The sequence below is a fragment of the Myotis lucifugus genome, unplaced genomic scaffold, assembly GCF_000147115.1.
Source record: "Myotis lucifugus unplaced genomic scaffold, Myoluc2.0 scaffold_229, whole genome shotgun sequence".
In the NCBI taxonomy this organism is placed as follows: Eukaryota; Metazoa; Chordata; class Mammalia; order Chiroptera; family Vespertilionidae; genus Myotis; species Myotis lucifugus.
In genome coordinates, this window is record NW_005871277.1 from 1,011,233 (window position 1) to 1,035,194 (window position 23,962).

The 23,962-nt window shown below is 50.0% G+C and overlaps 1 protein-coding gene across 1 annotated transcript in view; it reads right to left on the reverse strand.

Annotated features, from left to right (window-relative positions):
• MYO1H (myosin IH) overlaps nucleotides 1–19,293 on the reverse strand; it is a 33,648-nt gene extending 14,355 nt beyond the window's left edge. Inside the window, exons 1-16 of the mRNA XM_023762063.1 lie at nucleotides 19,168–19,293; nucleotides 17,417–17,532; nucleotides 15,760–15,958; nucleotides 14,773–14,853; nucleotides 12,210–12,389; nucleotides 11,161–11,259; nucleotides 10,053–10,166; nucleotides 9,613–9,684; nucleotides 8,425–8,544; nucleotides 6,695–6,762; nucleotides 6,000–6,105; nucleotides 5,632–5,712; nucleotides 3,819–3,910; nucleotides 2,459–2,553; nucleotides 1,076–1,122; nucleotides 781–861 (exon numbers count right to left, since the gene is read on the reverse strand). Coding sequence (XP_023617831.1) covers nucleotides 781–861; nucleotides 1,076–1,122; nucleotides 2,459–2,553; nucleotides 3,819–3,910; nucleotides 5,632–5,712; nucleotides 6,000–6,105; nucleotides 6,695–6,762; nucleotides 8,425–8,544; nucleotides 9,613–9,684; nucleotides 10,053–10,166; nucleotides 11,161–11,259; nucleotides 12,210–12,389; nucleotides 14,773–14,853; nucleotides 15,760–15,958; nucleotides 17,417–17,532; nucleotides 19,168–19,293 — 1,677 coding nt within the window. The remainder of the gene's footprint in view (nucleotides 1–780; nucleotides 862–1,075; nucleotides 1,123–2,458; nucleotides 2,554–3,818; nucleotides 3,911–5,631; nucleotides 5,713–5,999; nucleotides 6,106–6,694; nucleotides 6,763–8,424; nucleotides 8,545–9,612; nucleotides 9,685–10,052; nucleotides 10,167–11,160; nucleotides 11,260–12,209; nucleotides 12,390–14,772; nucleotides 14,854–15,759; nucleotides 15,959–17,416; nucleotides 17,533–19,167) is intronic.
• Between the last annotated feature and the right edge of the window lie 4,669 nt (nucleotides 19,294–23,962).

Here is a 23,962-nt window from a genome sequence, read left to right on the forward strand (position 1 = left end):
GAGCCCAGCCCAGGGCCTGACTCAGCGGGTGCTCAGTGCATGTTTGCCAGCGACCACCCTGGGTGCTCACCTGGGAAATATGTATCTAATAGAACCCGCTGGAGGGTGAGAGTTCCAGGACAAGGGGAGGGTTTACGGAGGGGAGGGAGTCCGAGGTGAGGCACCCTCTGGGGGAGGAGGGGAGGGAGCCTGAGGCGAGTGCACCCTCTGGGGGAGGAGGGGAGGGAGCCTGAGGCGAGTGCACCCTCTGGGGGAGGAGGGGAGGGAGCCTGAGGCGAGTGCACCCTCTGGGGGAGGAGGGGAGGGAGCCTGAGGCGAGTGCACCCTCTGGGGGAGGAGGGGAGGGAGTCTGAGGCGGGTGCACCCTCTGGGGGAGGAGGGGAGGGAGCCTGTGGTGTGTGCACCCTCTGGGGGAGGAGGGGAGGGAGCCCGCGGTGAGTGCACCCTCTGGGGGAGGAGGGGAGGGAGTCTGAGGCGAGTGCAGCCTCTGGGGGAGGAGGGGAGGGAGCCCGCGGTGAGTGCACCCTCTGGGGGAGGAGGGGAGGGAGCCCGCGGTGAGTGCACCCTCTGGGGGAGGAGGGGAGGGAGCCCGTGGTGTGTGCACCCTCTGGGGGAGGAGGGGAGGGAGCCTGTGGTGTGTGCACCCTCTGGGGGAGGAGGGGAGGGAGCCTGTGGTATGTGCACCCTCTGGGGGAGGAGGGGAGGGAGCCCATATTGAGTGCACCCTCTGGGGGAGCTTGGCCACCTTTCCAGTTTCGCACGGGCTGGCTTCCCACTCACCGTGGGCGACCTCCTGCGGTTCTCCAGCTCGGCCGCCAGGAAGCACTCCTTCAGGATGCCGTTTCTGGACCTGCACAGCACCTGCCGCAGAGAGAAATGAGTCCCGTGCGCGTCGTCCCAGACGCCGCGAAGGTGAAAGGTTTGTACAGACGGCTCAGTGTCTGTTCCAGCCGTGACACGCTGGCTTCTGACTCGATGCCTGGAGAGGAAATTCCCGAACAAATCTGCCCCAAAATCAGTGTTGCGGGGTGTCTCAGACCCATCAGAAACATGTGTGGCCCCGTTTCAGACTGACCTCTTTCAGGTGCCTGTACAGGAGGTCACTGTTCTTTTCCAAGAATCCTGCAAAACATTGAGTAAGGAGTGTTGGAATCAACGGCTTTGCGGGAAAATGCAATTCCATCCCAAACGATCGCAAAGGGAAATCCTAAAAACAATCTCACGGTTAGACCAGGCCTCAGCCTTGGCATTGGGACAGCGGAGGCTGGATAACTCTGCTGTGGGACCCTCTTGTGCCGTGTAGGGTGCAGAGCAGCCTCCCTGGCCTCCACCACGAGGTGCCAGTGCATCTTCTCCACTTGTGGCAACCGAATGTCTCTAGACACTGTCAGACGTCCCCGGGGGACATCGGGAGAAGCAGGTCCTCAGTGCCGACCTCATGGCACACACGCTCCATTCTACATCCCCATGAGCTGCCACGGGAATGCACAGCCTTCACACTGAGCATGTACCCGGGAAGGCACAGCCTTCACACTGAGCATTGTACCCGGGAAGGCACAGCTTTCACACTGAGCATCGTACCCGGGAAGGCACAGCCTTCACACTGAGCATGTACCTGGGAAGGCACAGCCTTCACACTGAGCATCGTACCCAGAAAGGCACAGACTTCACACTAAGCATCGTACCCGGGAAGGCACAGCCTTCACACTGAGCATCATACCCGGGAAGGCCCAGCCTTCACACTAAGCATCGTACCCGGGAATGCACAGCCTTCATACTAAGCATCGTACCCGGGAAGGCACAGCCTTCACACTAAGCATCGTACCCGGGAAGGCACAGCCTTCACACTAAGCATCGTACCCAGAAAGGCACAGCCTTCACACTAAGCATCGTACCCGGGAATGCACAGCCTTCACACTGAGCATGGTACCCGGGAAGGCACAGCCTTCACACTGAGCATCGTACATGGGAATGCACAGCCTTCACACTAAGCATGGTACCCGGGAATGCACAGCCTTCACACTGAGCATCGTACCCGGGAAGGCACAGCCTTCACACTAAGCATGGTACCCGGGAAGGCACAGCCTTCACACTAAGCATCATACCCGGGAAGGCACAGCCTTCACACTGAGCATCGTACCCGGGAAGGCACAGCCTTCACACTGAGCATCGTACCCGGGAAGGCACAGCCTTCACACTGAGCATCGTACCCGGAAATGCACAGCCTTCACACTAAGCATCATACCCGGGAAGGCACAGCCTTCACACTGAGCATTGTACAGCGCCCAGCCTGTTAGTAAAGAACACCACACCAGTGAATGGCATTGAGACAATGGAGGGGGCACTGAGTTCCAGGGGAGACTGCCTTAGGTGAGGGAGTGCCTGGGATGGACATGCAGCCTTTCCCCAGAGGATGCGGAGGCCCTGCCTGGCTGTGGCCTGTGCCCGGGGCACCCACCTTTGGTGCAGTAGGTGACCTCCCCCGCGTAGTGGAACAGTCGGAACTCCATCCAGCCAATCCTCTTGCGGCCCTTTGGACCCGCCAGCTTCCGGCTGCAGCGAGATGGACACAGACACAGGCTGAGCCTTTCTCATCACGGCAGCAAAATGCACCAAAGTACAAAGCAGAGGGAGAGAGGCCTCTGACGGTGCTCGGGACCTGACAGCCAACTGAAGGCCAGCACAGAGAGCTGACCACCGGGGGCAGCTCCCAGGAAACCTGCTGCCCGTTCCATCCTGGTGGAGACCAAGGGCTAACAGGAGACCCTCCCTTCCCACACACACTGAGGAATAAAAGACGTGCATGAACCGCAGAAACACAGTTACTTTTACAATGAAGTCACTTCCATTTTCCGGGTGACAACTAAGAAACGATTTTACCACCTTACATTCTTATGATGTTGAGAGATTAAAATACTCATGAAAATCATTTTTTTCAGATTGTGGTGATTCATAAGTTTTAAGTAACTTTTTCTTGACATGTATATACACACATACATATCCTAAGTGTATACAGCTCAACAATCTTTCTTTCATGAAGTTATAGACTGTTCATTCTAACGGCTGTATTTCATTCCATATGTGAACATACCACAATTTATTTTTCCATTCTTGATTCATTTAGTTATCCAATTCATTTTACATATCATTTTAACATTCTACAACAGGTTTGATAAAGCCACTACCATTTATGAAATCCTTACTATGGCCAGAAATTGCACCAGATGACTTATACAGTCACTTATAATTCTAGAAGGTAGGTATATTAACATCCCCACCTTGTAGAATGGGAAACACAGATGCAAGAGTGTTGGTTTGGCTCAGTGGATAGAACATCGGTCTGTGGACTGAAGGGTCCTGGGTTCGATTCCGGTCAAAGGCAGGAGGCAGCCAATCAATGATTCTCTCTCATCACTGATGTTTCTCCCTCTCCCCCTCTCCCTTCCTCTCTAAAATCAATAAAAATAAATTTTGACATGGAATTCGAGTTTGATTTTTTACTAACAAAAAGGATGCATATACAGTAAGTCCTCACTTAACATAGTCAATATGTTCTTGGAACGGTGGCAAAAGAACATATAATAAAACCACATTTACCATAAGCTGTTTGATGTAAGTAAGAGTCAAGTTCCTACGGCATCTCATCAACCTTATAATGAAACAACGTTACCCAAGGGCCTGCTGAATATGACTGGGTGCATCCTAACGGGATTTCTACTACGAAGACGTAGCTGTACTCTTGGGGAGCACCGCCCGCCTCCCCAAGAAAATGGATGTGCCGTGCAACGATGCAACAGCTCCTCACATGCAATACCTACGTTTGGAAGTGCGCATGCTTCCCCACTTTCTCTTCCAACTTCTCCAGGAAACTCAAGTCAGAAGCAGGACCAGGACGGATACATTCTTCATCCTTCAAACGAAGAAGAGAAGCCTCGAGCCACAGCAACACACTCGACCACGTCCAAGTTTAAACACGCTCACCAGCTCTGGCAATGTCCTGCACTCACATGCGGTCATCTCACTCAAGTCCAGGGGAACGTTTCCAGGGAGGGGGCCTAACCCATCACATGTTCTCAGATTTTTTTCAAGAGAACCACGGAACCAGAGAAGCTGGAAATTCCATGAGAAATCAGCTCTGCCACCCCCCGAACTGAGGCGTATCCCCAAAGTCTTCCCAGGACACCCCACAGCTTCTGTGCCCAGCTTGCTTACACACGCAACCTCACTTTTTTCTTAACTACGCGTCTCTGGCAAGGAACATACAGATCCCCCTTTACTCGGAGCAAAGCCTCATGGGAAACAAACTATAAAACCACTTGAGCCTAAAGTCTCCTATTTCTCGAGCTCTGCCTTTCTGTTTTCTATTCTGGGTCCTCCACAGCGATAACATTTCACTGACCATCTTTTAAAAAATAACGATGAGCCAGGCTGGTGTGGCTCAGCAGTTGAGAGTCAACCCAGGAGCCAAGAGGTTGCCGGTTCAATCCCCAGTCAGGGCACATGCCCAGGTTGTGGGCTCCATCCCCAGTAGGGGACGTGGAGGAGGCAGCTGATGGATGACATTCCTCTCTCATTGATGTTTCTATCTCTTTATCCCCTCTTCCCTTCCTCTCTCTCTAAAAATAAATAACAGTTTTTAAAAAATTAAAGATGAATTGACCATGTAGCTTCTATTAAAACAACAGTAACAATAAAAACCTGGTTAAGGTTGGGGAGACAAGTCTCATTAAGTAGCATTTTTATGCTGATCTCATTTATGGAGAACCAATGGGAGTAAATACTTTTTACTAAAATATCTTTTGTTGTTAATCCTCACCTGAGGATATTTTTTTCCATTGATTTTTAGAGAGAATGGAAGGGAGGGGGAGATTCAGAAAGAGAGAAACATCGATGAGAGAGACGCATCAACTGGTTGCCTCCAGCACATGCCAGACCGGGCTGGGCATTGAGCCTGCAACTGAGGTACATGCCCGTGACCAAAATCAAACCCAGGACTCTTCGGTCCACGGGTCGACACTCTATCCACTGAGCCAAACTGGCTAGGGCCTCAAATACCTTAACATACTGGTCTAGCAATCCCTCTGAGCACTGAATGTACAGACACTCGCGTACGTCAGCCCGTGCTTCCCCAGATGTCCCCATGGCTGGTGCCCTCACCTCCTTCGGGTCTTTGCTCAGATGTCACCTTCTCAGTGAGTCCTTCCTGAACCACCGATGATCTAAAATGGAGCTGCCCTCCCCAGCACATCTCATCTCGTCCTTTTTCTCCATTGCACAGTCTACACCTGTTCCCCATTAACCTGTTTGTTGTCAGGCTTTCCCTGCCAGCATCCAGAGCCTGCACTGGTTTTCCACTGCTGTGTCCCAAAGCACAGGGCACAATCCTGGCCCAAAGCAAGCATCCGATGAGTGTTTGTCGAATGAATGAATGAATGAATGAAGCCTGAATGCTCACCATGGAACAGGCATGGCTCTGAGCCCTCTGCCTACATCACCTCACTAAATGTGTCCTTCCAACTCCTCTCGGAGGCAAGTGCTGTTCCCGCTGTACCCGTTTCAAGAGGATACAAGTCCTCACATGCGTCGTAAACACTGGGTGAATGAGCTCTAAGTCAAAGGTAATTGTCTCACCAGGATGGAGATGATTCCTTTGTGTCTTTCTTCAACCAAGTCACAGATGATCTTGTTGTTGAAATACTGAATCGGCTCCCACTGAAATGACAGAGGAAAGAGTTCTCCACGGAGGATTTGGATGAGCAGAAGATGTATTTCTTTTAAACGGGTTTTCCGACATTTTTTCGAAAATCCGATTTGTATGTCTAACATTAAAAAATAATAATCCTTTCTGAATATCAAAATAACGTCCCGGGAAATGGGCAGAGCAGGAGCACAGAATAATTCTCAGTACTAATCAGGGAAAATCGCCAATGAAACCCTACTTCTCAAGGAAATGCCTCTCACGAGGTTAGCAAATGGGAAGAAAACACCAAGACGTTTACCTCTATGCCTTCCATTTCATATTCTGCCTGTTCCGCCTTTAGCGTTCTCTCGATTAAGAGCTGCTGGAGCTTCTCGTTGCAGTAGTTTATACAGAACTGTTCAAAACTAGAGATGCAAAAGGTTTAAAAACTAAAGCTATGCACGTAGGCCAATTTTTTTAAAAGTTGTATTTAATTTTTTTTAATTAAATTTATTGGAATAACACTGGTTCATAATTATATGTTTCAAGTGTACAATGTATAACACATCATCTGTGTATTGCGTTGGGTGCTCACTCCCCAAAGTCTGGTCTCCTTCGGTCACCATGTATTTGCTGTTCTTTTCCCTCTTCATCTCCACCCGCCCCCCCGCCCACCCCCTTCCCCTCTGGTAACAACCACACTGTTGTCTGTGTCCATAAGTTTGTTTGTTGGTTTTGTTCGTTCATCTGTTGCTTTCGGTTTTACTGTTTTCCCTTATTTTTAAGGATGCTTTCTAATTCAGAAAGATCAAAATCCTTATTAATCAAATACTCGAGTGAGCAGACCACAAGACCCGAGCTAGAAGACGATTGCCTTTTCCATGGTTATTCCACTGCTAGAACCGTCAGTCTACGCAAATCTGGAGAATTTCTGGGAACGAGGAAATCAACCCCCATCACATTAGCGAGGCCTGAAGCCAGACTCAGACCTGAAAGATGCACGGAGGGCCTCACCCGTTCTTGTCGAAGACCTCGAACCCGTAGATGTCCAGCAACCCGATCACGGTTTTCTTGGTGAACTCCTGGTCAAGAGAGCAGGCCGTTCATCTCTAGGCCTTTCACGCCGAGACGCTCAGATCACAGTGGCTGCCCCCAAAGCGGGGCCGTGGCCACAAAGCTCATGCCTTCTCTCTCCACCAGTGGCTCCCAGAAGCAGCTCCGGGTGGAAACATTTCCCAGCTCACTCCCGCCTGAGGCCTGTCCATTTCCCACCCACTTCCTGCCCATCACCCGAGCCAGGACGCCTCCCCTCCCGATTCACTGTCTTGCTTAACCCTCTCCAACTTGACTCCCAAGCCCACATTTGATCTGGAAGGGAAAAAGGGGAGGGAGGGACGGAGGGAAGGAGCCTTATAGACCAGTGATGGCGAACCTTTTGAGCTTGGCGTGTCAGCATTTTGAAAAACCCTAACTTAACTCTGGTGCCGTGTCACATGTGGAAATTTTTTGATATTTGCAACCATAGTAAAACAAAGACTTATATTTTGATATTTATTTTATATATTTAAATGCCATGTACAAAGAAAAATCAACCAAAAAAATGAGTTCGCGTGTCACCTCTGACACGCGTGTTATAGGTTCGCCATCACTGTTATAGACAGACAACCAAGGTGACATCTATCCAGGGAAAAGACAGGTGGTACAGATGTCATTTTAAATAGAGGGCCAAGTGCTATTGGGCGAGAATGGATAGTGAGAGAGAACATGCCTCTTTTTTAGGGACACAATTGAACATTCTGAATGGTGTGCAGGCATACTTCGTGTTATCGTGCCTAGCTTTACTGCACTTCCCAGATGTTGCGTTTTTACGAATTGAAGGCAAGACCCTCCACCAGCAAAGAGATATGACTGGCTTTATCGCGATACTCGCTTTACTGCCGTCTAGAATGAGCCCTCAGTCTCTTTGAGGTAGGCCTGAACCAAGCTGATGTCTCCCAAATCTGCCCTTCACAGCCTTAACCTCCATGAGTTCCACCCCATCCACACACCTTGACTTTGCGTATCATTTCCTTCATTTCTAGCTTTGAGTAAATCCCCTTTTCATTTAAATTCCACTTAAAAAGGAAATGTGATCAGTGGGTGAGTTCAAAGGAGTTGTCGTATTTTTTTCTGATACACACTAAATATGCTACTGTTGAGAGTAAACGTTTCTGTATATACTTCAAGCATCTGGCATGCTTCATATGCTCTGCGTCTCGTACTTTGGGACACACTGGGAGAATCATTCAGCAGGCACATTAGGGAGCCTACTGTGTGCTCGGTGCTGGGAATGTAGGTGTGAGAAAGGGAGCCTACTGTGTGCTCGGTGCTGGGAATGTAGGTGTGAGGAGATACTGTCCCTACCCATCAGGAGCTTACGGTTAATTCTCACAAATTGTTTAGAGTAACAATGTAAATTATTTTTTAAATATTTTTTATTGATTTCAGACAGGAAGGGAGAGGGAGAGCGAGAGAGATAGAAATATCAGTGATGAGAGAGAATCATTGTTCGGCTGCCTCCTGCACGCCCCACACTGGGGATGAAGCCCACAACCCGGGCATGTGCCCTGACCAGGAATCAAACTATGACCTCCTGGTTCATAGGTCGACGCTCAACCACCGAGCCATGCCAGCCAAGCAACGATGTAAATTATAAAACATCACCATGTTCGTGAGAACAAGCCATCCAACCCGTGGGGACTGACCTTGTTCACTAAGGAGGAGTTGATTTTGTTCACCAGCCACGTGAATGTGCGCCCATAGACGGCCTTCGCCATCGCGTCTCTGGCGTAGACAGAGTTTTCTAGCGTCAGTGGGCAGATCACCTGAGAACAACAGGTGCATCATTACAGAGGTTAAAAAAGTCCCCGGAGTTTTCAAAGCAGCCTTTTTAAAAAGATTCTGAATGGAATTTTAGAGAGAGGGAAGGAGAGAAACATCAATGTGAGAGTGAAACATTGATCGGCTGCCTCCTGCACACCCCCTACTGGGGATCAAGCCCGCAACCCTGGCATGTGCCCCGATGGGGAATCAAACCGGCAACCTTTTGGTGCACAGGACGACACCCAACCAACCGAGCCACAGCCAGGGCTCAACTTAGCCTTGAATGATGACCCCAGGGAGGATGCTACCCCCCTGGTCCTGCACACGTGCACCGAGCAGCTACTGCTGGAGTGGCAGGCACCGCGCTGAGCTCATGAGATACAGCCATGACCAAGACAAACAGGGCCAGCCTTTGTGGGCCGGGCTCACATTTGGGGAGCGGGGCACAGTCAATAAGTCACACAGCCCAGCTGGTGTGGCCCAGCGGTTAGCATCAACCCAGGAACCATGGGGTTGCCCGTTCAATTCCCAGTCAGGGCACATGCCCGGGTTGCGGGCTTGATCCCCCGTCGGGGGCCTGCAGGAGGCAGCCGATCGATGATGTTCCTCTCTCATCGATGTTTCTGTCTCTCCATCCCTGTCCCTTCCTCTCTCTCAATAAAAAAATATATATATTTAAAAAAATCAGTCACACAAAGAAGAGTCATGTTGTTCTCAAGTTAAGAGTGACAAGTGCTCTAAGGAGATGCACCCACTGCCGTAGGGCAGGGGGCACATGAGCAGGAAGTGACCTGGGAACTGAAGGAGCAGGAGTCAACCAGAGGAAACACAGGGAAGGGTGTTCCAGCAGAGGGAACAGCATGTGCAAGGACCCAGTGGAGGGAAGGCACGGCGACGGTGAGGCGTGGAGAGTGAGCTGGCGACCGTGTGATGTTGGGGGGAGAGGAAGTTAAGGCGGGAGACGCTGGCAGGAGCTGGGCCAGGCAGGACCTGGCGGGCGGGGTTGGGGGCCACCACCCTCGGCTGCGGCGGAGGAGAGAACAGGCGTGTCCCACCAGAGCCGTCGTTACCTCCTCGGTTTGGGCTTCAATCTTCCTGTGGGTGAGAGCTTCCAGCAGGGCCGACGGCTGGACCCCCAGGAGCTGAATAAATGGAAACCAAGATGAAAGCCAGTCAGTGACCTGAGCTGACTCACCGCTTAGGAAGAGTTCGCGGAGTTTCCAGGCTCAGGGTTACCTGCCCCGAGTGATAACTGAGCTTTAATGCAAAACAGCCCACGTTAGATCTCCCAACCAACTGGCTTTTACCCTCGTCCTCAGCCACCCTCGCCTACCACCACCCTCGCCCCCCGCCACCCCTGCACGCTCACACCTCCTAACCAGCATCAGCTGCAAGAACATGGTGTCAGCCACTGAAACGTGGGCATCCAGCTGCCTCGCTCCCCCCACACACCCCCACCCCCCCACCCATCCCCACACCCCGCATCCCCACCTCTGAAGACAAGCATCACCTTGGCGATCCACTTGATCTCGTTGATGACTGGAATGGTGGCACAGCCCTGGTGGTTCTCTCTAAAACAGACGTTCCCCAGGTGCAGGATGCTGGCAATGATTCCAAAGAGATTCTAGGAACGTGGGAGGTGGTGAGGAGGATAAGGAGAGAAGCTGCAGCCGCCTAATTGATACGTGTCATCAGGGGAGGCACCGAGGGACAACCACCCCGACTTCCAGCCCTGAGCTCACAGGTCCTTCCTTCCCCAGACCCCGGCCTGAGTCACTCCAGGTACTAGGGCTGGGGGGTGGGGTGGGAAAGAGCCATCCCCAACCTCCATCCTCAGGGGCGGGTGGGGAAGATGTCCCACTCCATCTCCTGCCCAGGACACTTGAACTTTTACACTCCCCACCCCCAAACCATTTAACATTCAAATGCCATGGTCCCCGACATATAGATATGTTGGAATCCTATTCAGGCCCTAGAAATATCAATAGTTTAGCCATACAAAAAAAGACCCAAAGATGTAGGGTTTGTAAACAACGTTTTTACAAGTTGTCCGTTTGTTTTAAAATCGAAGAGTAAATAAATAATTCTATGGGGATTCATTATCTACAAGAGTCCACGAGATCTAAATGTTTGCGATGGTACTTGAGGGGAAGGAGAAACATCACCCCCTCTTTTCCCACAACAGGCGGGAAAACGCAGGGCTGCCAGCAACACGCAGAGCCCCCGTCAACATGTGACTCCCACATGAGCAATGACTAACGTTCGGGATACACTTATACCGACAAAACGAGTCCTCGCCTTGGCCTGGTGGCTCAGCTGGTTGGAGCATCATCCCATATACCAAAGGCTGCGGGTTCGATCTGCAGGCGGGCCACGTACACGAGGTGACCCAGTGATGTTTCTCTCTCTCTCTCTCTCCCTCTCCTCTCTCTAAAGTCAATAAACATATCCTTGGGTGAGGATTTTTAAAATATACAAACAAATAAATAGTCATTGTTTACTTAAAATTAAGGTATAACTAGGCGTCTTGCTCTCCTGTTGGCTGAATCTGACCGCCCGCCCAGGCAGCCACCAGGACTGTCCCCTCAGCTCCAGGCTCCCGGGGCGCATGCCCGCACCTCCAGGTCGTCTTCAGTGAAATCGATGACAGCAAAGGCATTGGAGACGGTTTTCCAGTCGTTCCTGTCATTCATAGACGACTCGTTGGCGCCATGAGCCTGCTGACACAGAGTTGGGTTGCGTAATGGCACTTGTACACGGACAGTGAATAGCTCCTACCCCAGAATGCTTTTCTCCACAAGCATGCGAGCGAGCGCCGGGTCTATAGGACGTTCTGAACCGTGACTTCCCCTCCAATCACCCAGCACCGGGTGGCCTGCCAGCTGCTGCTCTATTCCGATGTACGTGGAAGTTTAGTTCAAAATCTCCATCCTGGGAAAACTTCCAAAGTCACATACTCGTGGTATTTCCTTTTGTGTGTGTTTTTAAAAGGGTTCTTCTGGCTATTTTTGCTTAAAAAAATTGAAGACACATCTCAATAAACACCTGAAGTGTAGGGGGACATGACAGTGAAATTCAGAAAATAATCCGGACATGCTTAGCAACTGCCAGCCACACCGTGACGGCAGGAGGCCCTTCCTCGTGGAAAAGAACCGTTGGGCCTTTAGAGAGACACAGTCGTGCAAACATGGTCACCAGCAGAAGTGTGACAAGTCGTGTCTCACTCACTCGAGAAGCTGTCTTTTAAATAAGTAACAGATCGACCAGTGTCACAATTTAAAGAAAAAACAGTCTAGATGAGGGCTTTTATTTAAAAAATTTTAAAAATACATGTTTTTTATTTATTTCAGAGAGGAAGGGAGAGGGAGTGAAAGATGGAAACATTAATGATGAGAGAGAATCATTGATCAGCTGCCTCCTGCAGGCCCCACACTGGGGATGGAGCCCACCACCTGGGCATGTGCCCTGACTGGGAATTAAACCCTGACCTCCTGGTTCATAGCTCGACGCTCAACCACTGAGCCACACTGGGGCCAAAGTGTGAAGAACAATCGCTGGGCTACCTGCAGAATGGTCTGAGAAAGTTCTTAGGACACCCCATTGAGGGGCCCACAGACACCCCGTCCCCCCTCCAAAGGGCCACCGAAGCCAGGTGCCGGCTCCCCACCTGGGCCAGGTATCTGTACAGCTGGGGGTCTCGCTCCAGCCCCAGGTAGGCCAGCAGCTGCTCCTCGCCGCCCTCCAGCAGCTGGTAGAAGATGTGGAAGTTCCGCTCCCCGTGGTTCTGATAGACAACTCGAGACTTTTCTATCAAGTAACCGATGATGTGCCCGCCGATGGGAATGCCCTTCAAAACAGGACCACAAATAAAGTTTAAAAATGCGGCAATGACAGCAGTAACCAAGCCACCCTCTTATTGGTATTTTCTGAGAAGAGAAATTCTGAAGCAGAATGAAGTCAGATCTATCCGTCTCCCATGACTGGTGTTTCCCGTCGGGCTCTGTCTAAAAGGATTCTTGCCTCCCCCAAGGTCATGAAGATGTTTCTATGTTTCTGTCCGGAAGCATGATTGTTCTGTCGTTCATGTTTAGGACTATAATCGACGATGATGTAATTTTTGTATATGAAGTGAGGAAGGGGGTCAAAGGCCATCTGGATTTCCAATTGATCCGCACCCTTTGTCAAAAAGACAGCCCTGTCCCCCCTGAATCACTGTGGTGCTTTTGTCATTAAGTCAAGTGACCTGTACATGGGGCTCTTCCTGGACTCTACTCTGGCCCATTGGCCTGTTTATACAGTGGGGCCTTGACTTACCAGTTTAATTCGTTCCGTGACGGAGCTCATAACTCAAATTACTCGTATGTCAAATCAAAAAGTGAACGAGTGAGACATGTAATGCTGGGCTGATGTTATGGTGTTCACTGTGACGTTCGCTGCGCCAACTAGCAGTGGGGTATCTGAAGCTGGCTCGTAACCCGAATTTTAGCTCGCAATTCAAAGCAAAATATCGGCCGAGAGACGGCTCATATCTCAAAAAACTCGTTAGTTGGGACACTCGTAAGTCAAGGCCCCACTGTATGTCCTTGTGCCAATATCACACTGTCTTAATTATGATTTTTAATAATTGATCCTATAAAGGATTTGTATCCCAGAACATGTATAGAATTCTTGCAAATCAATAAGAAAAAACACAGCCCAATTAAAAATAGGCAAAAGCCTTCAACAATGACCAAAACTTCATGAATAATCAGGAAGATACAAACGTAAGTCACAGTGAGAAAGCACTAACCCCGCCAGAATGCCTAAAACCGCCAGGACCGACATCCCACACGTTGGCTGGGGCGGGGAGCAGCGGGAAGTGTCAATCATTATCGCACATTGCTGGTAAGGACCAGCAGTGCCACTTCCGGGGACAGGCCCAACATGAATGAACGCTTGTGTCTACTGAGAGACATGCACACGGATGTTCGGAGCACAGTCTGCAATAGCCCCAAGTGTCCCTCAACAGAACAGATAAATGGCGACCAGGTCACACAACCGAAAAACGAACCGCGGCCACATGCAGCCGCATGAATGAACTGAACAGAGAGAATGTTGACTGAAAGAAGCCAGACCCAAAATATAATTCCATTTTTGTGTCGGGCTTCTTATTGCTCCCACTGCCATACAACCCCTCATTGTGTGAACACCCCCCAACTGCACCAGCCACTCTCCTGTACACGGACAGTCAGCCCTCCCCAGATGTGGGTTGGTCCCCTCACGCACAGTGCTCTGTGGGCTTGCACACCTGCAGGAGTGGACTGTCTCCACCTTAGATCCAACCTCACAAGATAACACAGGGTGGGGTGAGAGAAGGTTAACAGTTGTGAGTACGCAAAACAGAGTTTGTTCGTGTATTATTATTTATTGACTAGAGACCCAGTGCACTAATTCGTGCATAGGTGGGGGTCCCTCTGCCTGGCCAGCAATCAGGGCCAATGGGGGCCATCTCACTCAGTCTGGGGGGCAGGAGGGGGGGGGTAGGGGCCATGGGAAGGTTGGCTGTGGGGAAGGGCCCGACCACCAGGGGGCAGCTCCTGCATTGAGCATCTGCCCCCTGGTGGTCAGTACACGTCACAGCAACCAGTCGACTGATTGTAATGGTCGCTTAGGCTTTTATATAGAGATTACTGTATTATTTTCCATCTGCACAACTGTAAACCTACTTTCGCCCCACCTGTATATTGTTTTCCAAATGGGTTACGCTAACATACCCCCCCCCACCCGTTAATGATCCACATCTTTGCCAACACCTGGAATTGGCAGACTTCTTCATTTCCAGCATCTAGATCAGTGGTTCTCAACCTTGGCTGCACATTAGAATCACCCGGGAATCTTTTTAAAATCCAGATTTCTGGGCCTCATCCTCCGGAATTTCTGTTTCTTTGTTATGGGGTGGGGCCACAACATTAGTAACCAAGAAACAGAATTTCTGGAGGATGAGGCCCAGAAATCAGGATTTTAAAAAGATTCCCAGGTGATTCTAATGTGCAGCCAAAGTTGAGAACCACTGATCTAGATGGTCTCTCACTGCAGTCTTTATTTGCATTTCCTAAAACAAGTGCAAATCCTGGAGTTCTCAGCTGTTTGAGCCAATAAGTGCCCCTCCTTCCTTAAGGTGCCTTGGGGTGGGTTTCCATCGCTGGTGAGTGAAGGGGTCCCCGGGAACAGTAGTGGGAACTGGAGTGTACCTTAAAGTCAAACTGTATGTCCATGTATTTCCCAAATCTGCTGGAGTTGTCATTCCGGAGCGTTTTGGCATTTCCAAAGGCCTTGGAATACAAAGTGGGGAGAGGGGAGCGCTGAGCCGAACTGCCACTCACTGTCCTCTGAGCTCACTACGCGCATCCAGGTCCTGAGCCCAAAGGACATGCATGTTATGAGAACAGGAGGGAGGGGGAGCCAGGGGTGAAAGCTGTACTCTATCTCCTAAGGAACCGCTAACTACAGAGGATCGGACGCCAACTACTAGGGTTGGACCTAAACAGAAAAAGGGGAAAAGCGTATCTTCTCCCTGAAATCCAATCCAGGAATAGATTAGAAATGGCCTCAGGAGAGATAATATAGGACCCTCGGCCCTTGCTGCTCTAGAAGGAACAGTTCATGGCCCCCATAACCAGACCCCTTCTTCTTATGTCCTAAAGATAAATTATTCAGCCCAAAGGCCCACTGGGAAAACTCTTCCAGCATCTTTTACACAAAGGGCCACAAAAACACAGGAGAAAATAACTTGTTCAAAGTTAGCCAGCGAGTCAGTGAATTGCAAGAGGAGACATAACCATCCAAATGATTTTAATGAATAAAAATGTAAATAAATACTCGAGCATTATTTTAGTGCTCCTTGGTTTTGCAGAGTGCTTTTGATGCGCTCGTCTCATTTAATCCTCAAAACCTCCCAGGAGGTAAGTACTATGGGTAGACCCATTACACAGATGGGAAAATAGGCCCCAGGACATGAAAGGACTTTCTGAAGCTTGCTGGTGCGTGGCTGCCCTGGGATTACCATCACGCCCGCTGGACTTCAAGGTCATGCCCTTAACCTCAATACCACCCGACCCCCCTTCTTCTCAACTCCCAGATTTGTTACCTTCCCGTTTTGACTGACCCGCTCTGGGGATTCTTCTTACTTAAGTGCCCTTCCAGGAACTCGCCTTGATTGGGCCTCCACGGTTCCTTACCTCCAGCACCGGGTTGGAGAGCAGCAGTCTGTCCCGGGCGATTTCTAGGGAGTCGGTCATGGGGCAGGTCATTGCGAAATACTGCAGGATCTTCTTGGAGGCCTCCGTTTTCCCCGCCCCGCTCTCCCCAGAAATGAGGATGAGGTGGTTGGTCAGCTCCGAGCACATCATGCGGTAAGCGTTGTCAGCTATGGCATAGCTGGGGAGGTGGAACAGAAGCGGAAGGAGCGGGAAGTGGCTGTCACGCTACTGCCCTGGGCTCTGACGCCCACAAGGCATCCTGCCTCCAGGCAGCCACATCCAGGCCGCGGCACAAGGACACCGAGTTCAGGCGGAGATCAAACCCATCACAACCCACTCCCTGATCACATGGGAAGCGTACCAGATGGCAACGCTCAAATAGTACACGAGGTGAAGTGAAGAATTTGAGCAGTGACAGAAATAATAATTTAACAAATTTATTTTGTTTAATCTATCAACATTTCTTATAAAAATGAGCCAGATACTAAATTATATCCCGCAAGAGATGTGCTATGAGTTGTAGGGAAAATTAACAACTTGTCTAAATATTAAACAGTTCAATAGATATAATACGATCTCCCATTTTCTCTCAAAACCTAGGTTGCTAAGGATGTAGGGACAGCCCGGTCAGCGTGGCTCAGTGGTTGAGCGTCGACCTATGAACCAGGAGGTCACGGTTTGATTCCTGGTCAGGGCACATGCCCGGATTGAGGGATAGATCCCCAGTGTAGGGCATGCAGGAAGCAGCCGATCAATGATTCTCTCTCATCATTGATGTCCCTCTCTTCTCTCTCTCTCTCTCTCCCCCCCCCCCATTCCTCTCTGTAATCAATAAAAATTTTAAAAAGAGTGTAGGGACAGGAAACTAAAAAGATTTTAAAACCTCTGTGATACCGTTACAACAACAGCTAAAACTCTCATGAGGGATTTATCTCCAAGATCAGAAACCAAAGCATGAAGATCTCCCAAGACCATAATCTTTGCATGTGGCCAAGTTTGAAAGCTGGCTATTTCGGAAACCATTGGTGGTAGTGATGCGGAAAGGTTTATAAGCGCCCTGGGAGGTGAGAAAACGAGTCCCCAAGAAAAAATGGAGGGAGGACATAAATATTAGCCCGGAGATCAGCCAGGAAGGAGAACTAAGAAAGTTAGCAAAGCCCAAATCATAGAGGAAAGTGCTTGCCTTAGGGCTCTGCAGCCCTGGTTAAGTTTCTACCCACGGAGACTCTCCTTAGCTGCCATGACACCCAGGCACCAGTAGATGGAGCAGTAGCAACCCACTTCCCAGAGAAGACGCCTCTCTAGCCACTCTTAGACTTCTCAGCGTTTTCAAAGGATTCCACCTCTCATCGTATTTAAGCTGAGATTCCACCTCTCGTCGTATTTAAGCTGAGATTCCACAATGATCTGCTGATGTTTTCCACTGTGTTGAAAGACTTATTTTACGAGGCAGCAGATACAGAATGAGTGAGACACAGAACGTAATGAGTATGTGTCCAGGATTTGGATGCACGGGTGGGTGGGTGGGTGGATGGATGGATGGGTGGGTGAGAAGAAGGGAGAAAAGGAGGGGGAAAGAGAAGGAGGAAAGAAGTAGAAAAATACTCCTATTGATGAGCTGACGAGGGCTACTTACACATGTGGTGGCAGCTCAAAGAAATTGACCCCTTGGTAAAGCTCCATCTGGCTCAGGGTGTAGATGCCCAGCTCCTGGTACGGATTCACAGACACGAGGAGGGTGCCAATGTATGTCTAGAGGAATGGACCAAAGCACCAGTGAGGCATCCCGGGGTGCAAGCGGCCACCATAAAAGACCGTCACGGGCTGTGATCCCCATGCGTTCATTCAGAGCTGGGGCTAGAACGTGATAAACAAGACAGGCGGGGTCTCTGTTGTCAGGGAGCTGGGTGGACAGGGGCAGATAAACAGCCAAGGGCTCAAGGCTGTTTCCACCAGAGATGAGGGGTAGGAACGGTGTAAATGAGAGTGGACGGCTGAGGAAGGCCACCTTAGCTGGTGGGCTTAGGGACGGCTTCCTCCAGGAGGTGACATCTGAGCTGAGACTTGAAGGATGAGGAGCAAAGTCATGAAAAAAGTCAGTAGGAAGGGTTCCGGGCTGGGGAAGAAGTGTGGCAGGTTGGCTGCCACGGAGGCCAGGGATGGAGGGGAGAATGGAAGGTGGTAAGAGATGATGTTGGAGAGGGAGCGAGTTCACGTCACACAGCGTATGAAGGATTGGGGGGGTTACTCCAAATGCAATGGATGGCGGAGACGCCGCTCTCCCTGCTGGAATGAAATACCTGCCCGGAGCCGTTATGGAAAATGAATGACTTTAAGAGGGGCACACCACACTCTGACATAGGTTTCACCACAGTCTCTCTGGCCATCAGGCGAAAGCAGGGTGAGCGGACACACCAGCCATTTAAAATTGGGCAAACGCTCCCCAAGATTTCAACACTGGATTCTATTAGGATTCAAGTGTCGGAAGTACTTATATTTGTAATATAGCCACTAAGGTAAAACTGCTTGGCACACAATTAGGAATAAAGGTAAGCGGAAAGGCTTTACCTGAAAAATTGACCAATCAAATTAGGGTGGGGTGATAAATGGAGAATTTAATAACAACTGGCCACCACTAGAAGCAACAGGACCAACCTGAGTAGTACTCGACCCTTGGAGATTCAGGGGGTGTGGTGGACCCCCTCTTATTTAAGCCTCCGTGGTATCTAGTTCCCCTTCGTCCAACAGATTCCTATGAGGGACCCTCTGCCCCAGCTCTCAGTGCATATCATAGGGTCAGAGGGGCACCGGCCTCACCCCTCATCGCCAGGGGTGGCCTTGGGTAAATATTCTGTCCCATCAGAATATTCCTCATTCCTAGCTATTGGGATTGGTTCAGAGATAGGCATGTGACCCAAAATAGGCCAATCAGAGCCAATCAACATCTGTGTATCTGGGAAGACTTGCTTTCAGCAACTCTAAATGGATGTCAGCATGGTTCTGTCAGCAGCCAACTTGTCACCTTGTGGAGAGGCTGCCCCAGAAGGAAACTGACCCAAAAGAAACCAGAGAGGTGGGAAAGATCCCGCGAGAGGGAGAAAGAGTCCTCAAGACATTACTGAGACCCTAGATCTATTCATAGACCCTACAGTGACATAGGCCCATACATTCCCTTTTGAGGCTAAGACGCATTTAAGTGGTGTGTGTATCGCTGGCCGCCCAAAAGGCCTTAAGCCCAAAGGATGAAAAGGCACCCGATAGTGGTCCCTCCACACCTCCCTGCTCTGGCTAACCCAATAGCGTGATATTGCTCACAATCGACAAAGCTGCGAAGGCAGGGAGGGAGCCGCCACAGGAGGAAAACAGCTGAGAAAGGGGGTACGTTACATAGATGAGGTTCTCCCGGAAACGCTTGCGAAGGTTGTCCAGAAAAGCAGATTCGCTGGTGTGCGCGTCCAACAGCACGAAATCCTGCACCCCGACCTTGTCGCGGGCGGTCAGCGCCCCTTCCATGTGCAGGCGAATGTGCCGCCGCCTCACCTCTTCTTTCTGCAGGAAACAGAACAGGCCTCAGCTGCCATTTCGTCTCCGATTCCTACTGCGCGTCTAATGTGGGAACAGCAAGACCCTAGGCCCTGGGGATGGTCGAGAGCCAAGCCTGCATGACGCTGTCTTCATGAAGAGTTTACATCTGGTTAGAGATACAAGAGGGTGATGATAAAAGCAGCAACAGTAGTTAACGGCAGCAGCTGATGGGGACTGAGCATGTACTGTGTTAGGCACTTGCCATTTAATCCTCATGACAGAATGGCTCCTACAGCTCAATAATAAAGAGTCAAGCTCAATAAAAACTGGGCCCAAAAAAACCACGAATGGACATTTCACAAAGGGAGATAGACAAATGGTCAAGAAACACCTAGAAAAATGCTCAGCATCCTTAACCATCAGGAAAATGCAAATGCAAACCACAGTGAGATGCCTCCACCAAAACGGTTCAGAGAAAAGAGACTGACAACACCCGATGTTGGTGAGGCCCTGGAGCCGACGAAACGCTCAAACAGGGTCAGTGAGACGCAGAGGGATAGAATCCTTTCGGGGAGAAGTCTGGCAGTTTCTAATGAAGTCACAGCCTCTCCCCTTTGATGCGGCAGTCCCATCCCCGAGTATTTACATAAGACGAGTGTAAACACGCGCTCACAGAAAGACCCGAACACGAAGGTTTACACCAACGTTATTCATCACGGCCCCGAACTGGAAACAATCCAAATTCCCATCAACCGGAGAAGGCGCGCGGGCCATCGATGCCACCGAACGGGCCCGGCGATCAAAGAGAAACGCTGGCGTGCACGGGGACACCATGGCTCTCAGACATGCGGCCGAGTGAAAGGACCGGACACAAAAGGCCGCGCGCCCTCTGGCTCCATTTAGATGAAATTCTAGGACAAGCAAAACTAATCCACACAGAACATCTGAGCAACCGCCGCCGGGTTAGAGGGGGTTGTCTGGCAAGGGGCAGGTTTTGGACTAATGGAAACGTTCTCTGACCCAACAGGGCTGGGGGTCACACGGGTGGGTCTATCTGGCAAGGTATGTGTGAAGACGGTGTGCATTTTGATATGTGTAAATTTTATTTTTATTTTTCATTTTATTTGTTTTTTAATCCTCACCCAAAGATATTTTTCCATTGGTTTTTAGAGAGAGAGTGGGAGAGAGGGGGGAAGACAGAGAGAAACATCGATGTGAGAGAAACACATCGATTGGTTGCCTCCTGCACTCGCCCTGACCAGGGCCCGGGCCAGGGAGGAGCCTGAAACCAAGGTATGTGCCCTTGACCGAAATCGAACCCTTTGGTCCACAGGCCAAAGCTCTATCCACCGAGCCAAACCGGCTAGGGCTGCACATTTTATTTTTAAAAGAACCATCAAAATAATCAAGTGGGAGGGGATGGGGAGTGGGTGGAGGTATAAACGAAAACATTTATGCCAGGGTAGCTTGCTGGGTACGGGAGGGATGTATTACACTATTCTGTTTACTTTGAAATGTAATTGAATTTCCCATGATAAAAGTTTAAAAAAAAAACACAGAACGGCCACCAGGTGTCTCCCTACACTAGCCAAATGGAGCTACAAGAAAACAATCACCTGCTCTCTAAGGTCGAAAACAACGCGTTTAGATAAAAAATATTTCAGGGATTCTGAATATTCTCACTTTAAAGTTGCTGTTTTTTTTTATAGGAGAGGCAGCACAGCGTAGTGATTAAACACAAGGACTTTGCAACGTGAGCCTGCCCAGGTTCAAGTGCCATTTCTGCCTGCCTCTCGCCGGCAGGACAACCTTGGGAAGGTCTCTTGCTCTGTCCAAGTCCCCGTCGCTGCTCTGTGTCTGTAAAACGGAATCGGCTGTGCCTACTTCCCGGGGCTGCTGGTGTGAACAGAACCAGGGAGAGCACTGGGAACGGTGCCAGACGCAACGCCAGCTCGGTAGCACTCGCTTCTGCCCTCAGCCGTATCAGTGACACGATTGTTAGAAACAGGAATATTACAAAGCAAAAGTCTGTGGGTGAGCAGTCGGTGAGTCCCGATTGGGAGCAGGCTGGAGTCTGAAATACTATCGGAGCTGCACCCACCAATATGACTCAGTCAGATCTCTGCAGGCGGAGGGTGGTAGAGATGAACAAACTTCTTCCTTTTTAAAAAAATGTTTTTATTGATTTCAGAGAGCGGGAAGGAGAGTGGGAGAGAGAGAAACATCAATGATGAGAGAGAATCATTGATCGGCTGCCTCCTGCACGCCCCCTCCTGGGGATCGAGCCTGCCACCCGGGCCTGTGACCTGACTGGGAATGGAATGGTGACCTCCTGGTTCATGGGTCGATGCTCAACCACTGAGCCACACAGGCCAAGCAACAAAGCTTCTTTCTTATCTGCCCTGGGGATGGGAGGGTGCTGTGCTTACAAGAGTGAGAGCCCTGCAGTGTCAGCCCAGGGCCTTATGCAACGTTCAGTCCAAAGAGATTTGACAAAACTCGCTAAATTAAGGAATGAAACAGTGAAATCGTAAAATGCCCAGTGAGATGTTCAGCTATCCAACGCCCCCTGGTGGTGAGTGAAGAAGGCCGAATTCACACTGACAGCTCCACCCCAGTGCTTGGGCACCCAACCCTCACCCACCACCTGCAGGCAGGCTCCAGGTTGCCCGAGGGGAAAAGGAGGAGATGGGGGAAAAGCACCGAGAAGAAAATCTAAAAGCCATTCTTTCAAAATAGAAGCTCGATCTACTTCGGTTCTGCCTAGATGCCACCATCTGTCAGGAAAGCAGTTTCCATTTTGTAACAAAATTGGAATACGGAAGCGAGCCCCCCCCTCCCCCCACCCCCTGCTGAGATAGGGACTGCTCCTGCCAGCTCAGTGCCCCGCGTCCGGGCCAAAGATTCCCTTTCGCCGCTCAACATCCGTAACAATTAAACGCAAACAAATGAAAGCAACAGCACCAGGTTATTACCATAAAAAGACACGTAAGGGAGAGGATCGCACACAACACTGGGAGACTGACGTGAGATTAAAACCCCAACGCACTGCAAGCGGCAGAGTACATTTTAACTAGCCCTCAGAAATGCAATGTTGCCATAGGCCAGTGATGGCGAACCTTTTGAGCTCGGCGTGTCAGCATTTTGAAAAACCCTAACTTAACTCTGGTGCCGTGTCACATACAGAAATTTTTTGATATTTGCAACCATAGTAAAACAAAGACTTATATTTTTGATATTTATTTTATATATTTAAATGCCACTTGACAAAGAAAAACCAACCAAAAAAATGAGTTTGCGTGTCACCTCTGACATGCGTGTCATAGGTTCACCATCACTGCCATAGGTTAATATATATATTATATATACATATATATATATATATATACATATATATACATATATTATATTAGAGGCCCGATGCATGAAATTTGTGCAAGAGTAGGCCTTCCTCTCCCCTGCTGCCAGCACCAGCTTCCCTCGCAGCCCCAGCTTCATCCAGAAGGTCGTCTGGAAGGATGTCCAGAAAGACATCTGGTCTAATTAGCATATTACGCTTTTATTATTATAGATATTGGCCCAGTGATATGATTCCTTAGAATTTCTCCTAAGGAAATATTTCTAACAATTAAAAACATTTAGCTGTTTCTGTAGTGTTTTATCTAAAATGATAATTGAGCCCTGGCTGGTTTGACTCAGTGGACAGAGCGACAGCCTGCGAACTGGAGGGTCCCCGGTTTGATTCCGGTCAAGGGCATGTACCTCAGTTACAGGCTCCTCCCCAGCCTGGGCCCTGGTCGGGGCACATGCAGGAGGCAACCAATCGATGTGTTTCTCTCACATCAATGTTTCTCTCTGTCTTTCCCTCTTTCTTCCACTCTCTCTAAAAATCAATGGAAAAATATCCTCGGGTGAGGATTAAAAAATAATAATCAATAATAATAAAATGGTAATTGACATTCAATTTATAACAGTAGCCCAGTATATGACACCAACTAGTGAGAATACATACAGAGATGGAAGTGATGCTTATGAAGAGGACATGAGCGAGGCCTTCTCCCTTTGGAGGGGCAGCAGCAGAATGCACAGGTATATGTGACCTGGGATTACAAACTACGCCTCAGTGCATGCTTACGGACCGGCTGCAACATGGGCCGGACACAGTCACACCAGGTGGCACGTGCAAATACTGAATTCTGCACACCATCCCCATGTCCAGCGTCGGTCTGCTTTTCCCACTGACGGGTCAGACACCGTGTCCAAGAGTATTTTTCTTTCTTTCTCGTATTGCGATTCTAGATCTCTGTCTTGGGCCTCCCAGCATCTGCAGCTCCTCCTCCGACTTCCCCTAGAGGTGCCTCCTCTCCCCCTCCCCCCTCTCCCCCGTGGAAGGTCTCAGGTAGGACAGTCCAAGACACTCCCAGCCAAGAGGGAGGCGGGAGATACAGCTCCGACTCCCAGAGTTCTCCCTTTAGGACTTAGATCTCAACTGCACGGGGCATAAAGAAGGAAACCGGCCTGGCTGGTGTGGCCCAGTGGTTGAGCGTTGACCTATGAACAGGGAGGTCATGGTTCGATTCCCGGTCAGGGCACATGCCCGGGTTGCAGGCTCGATCCCCAGTGTGGGGCGTGCAGGAGGCAGCCGATCAATGATTCT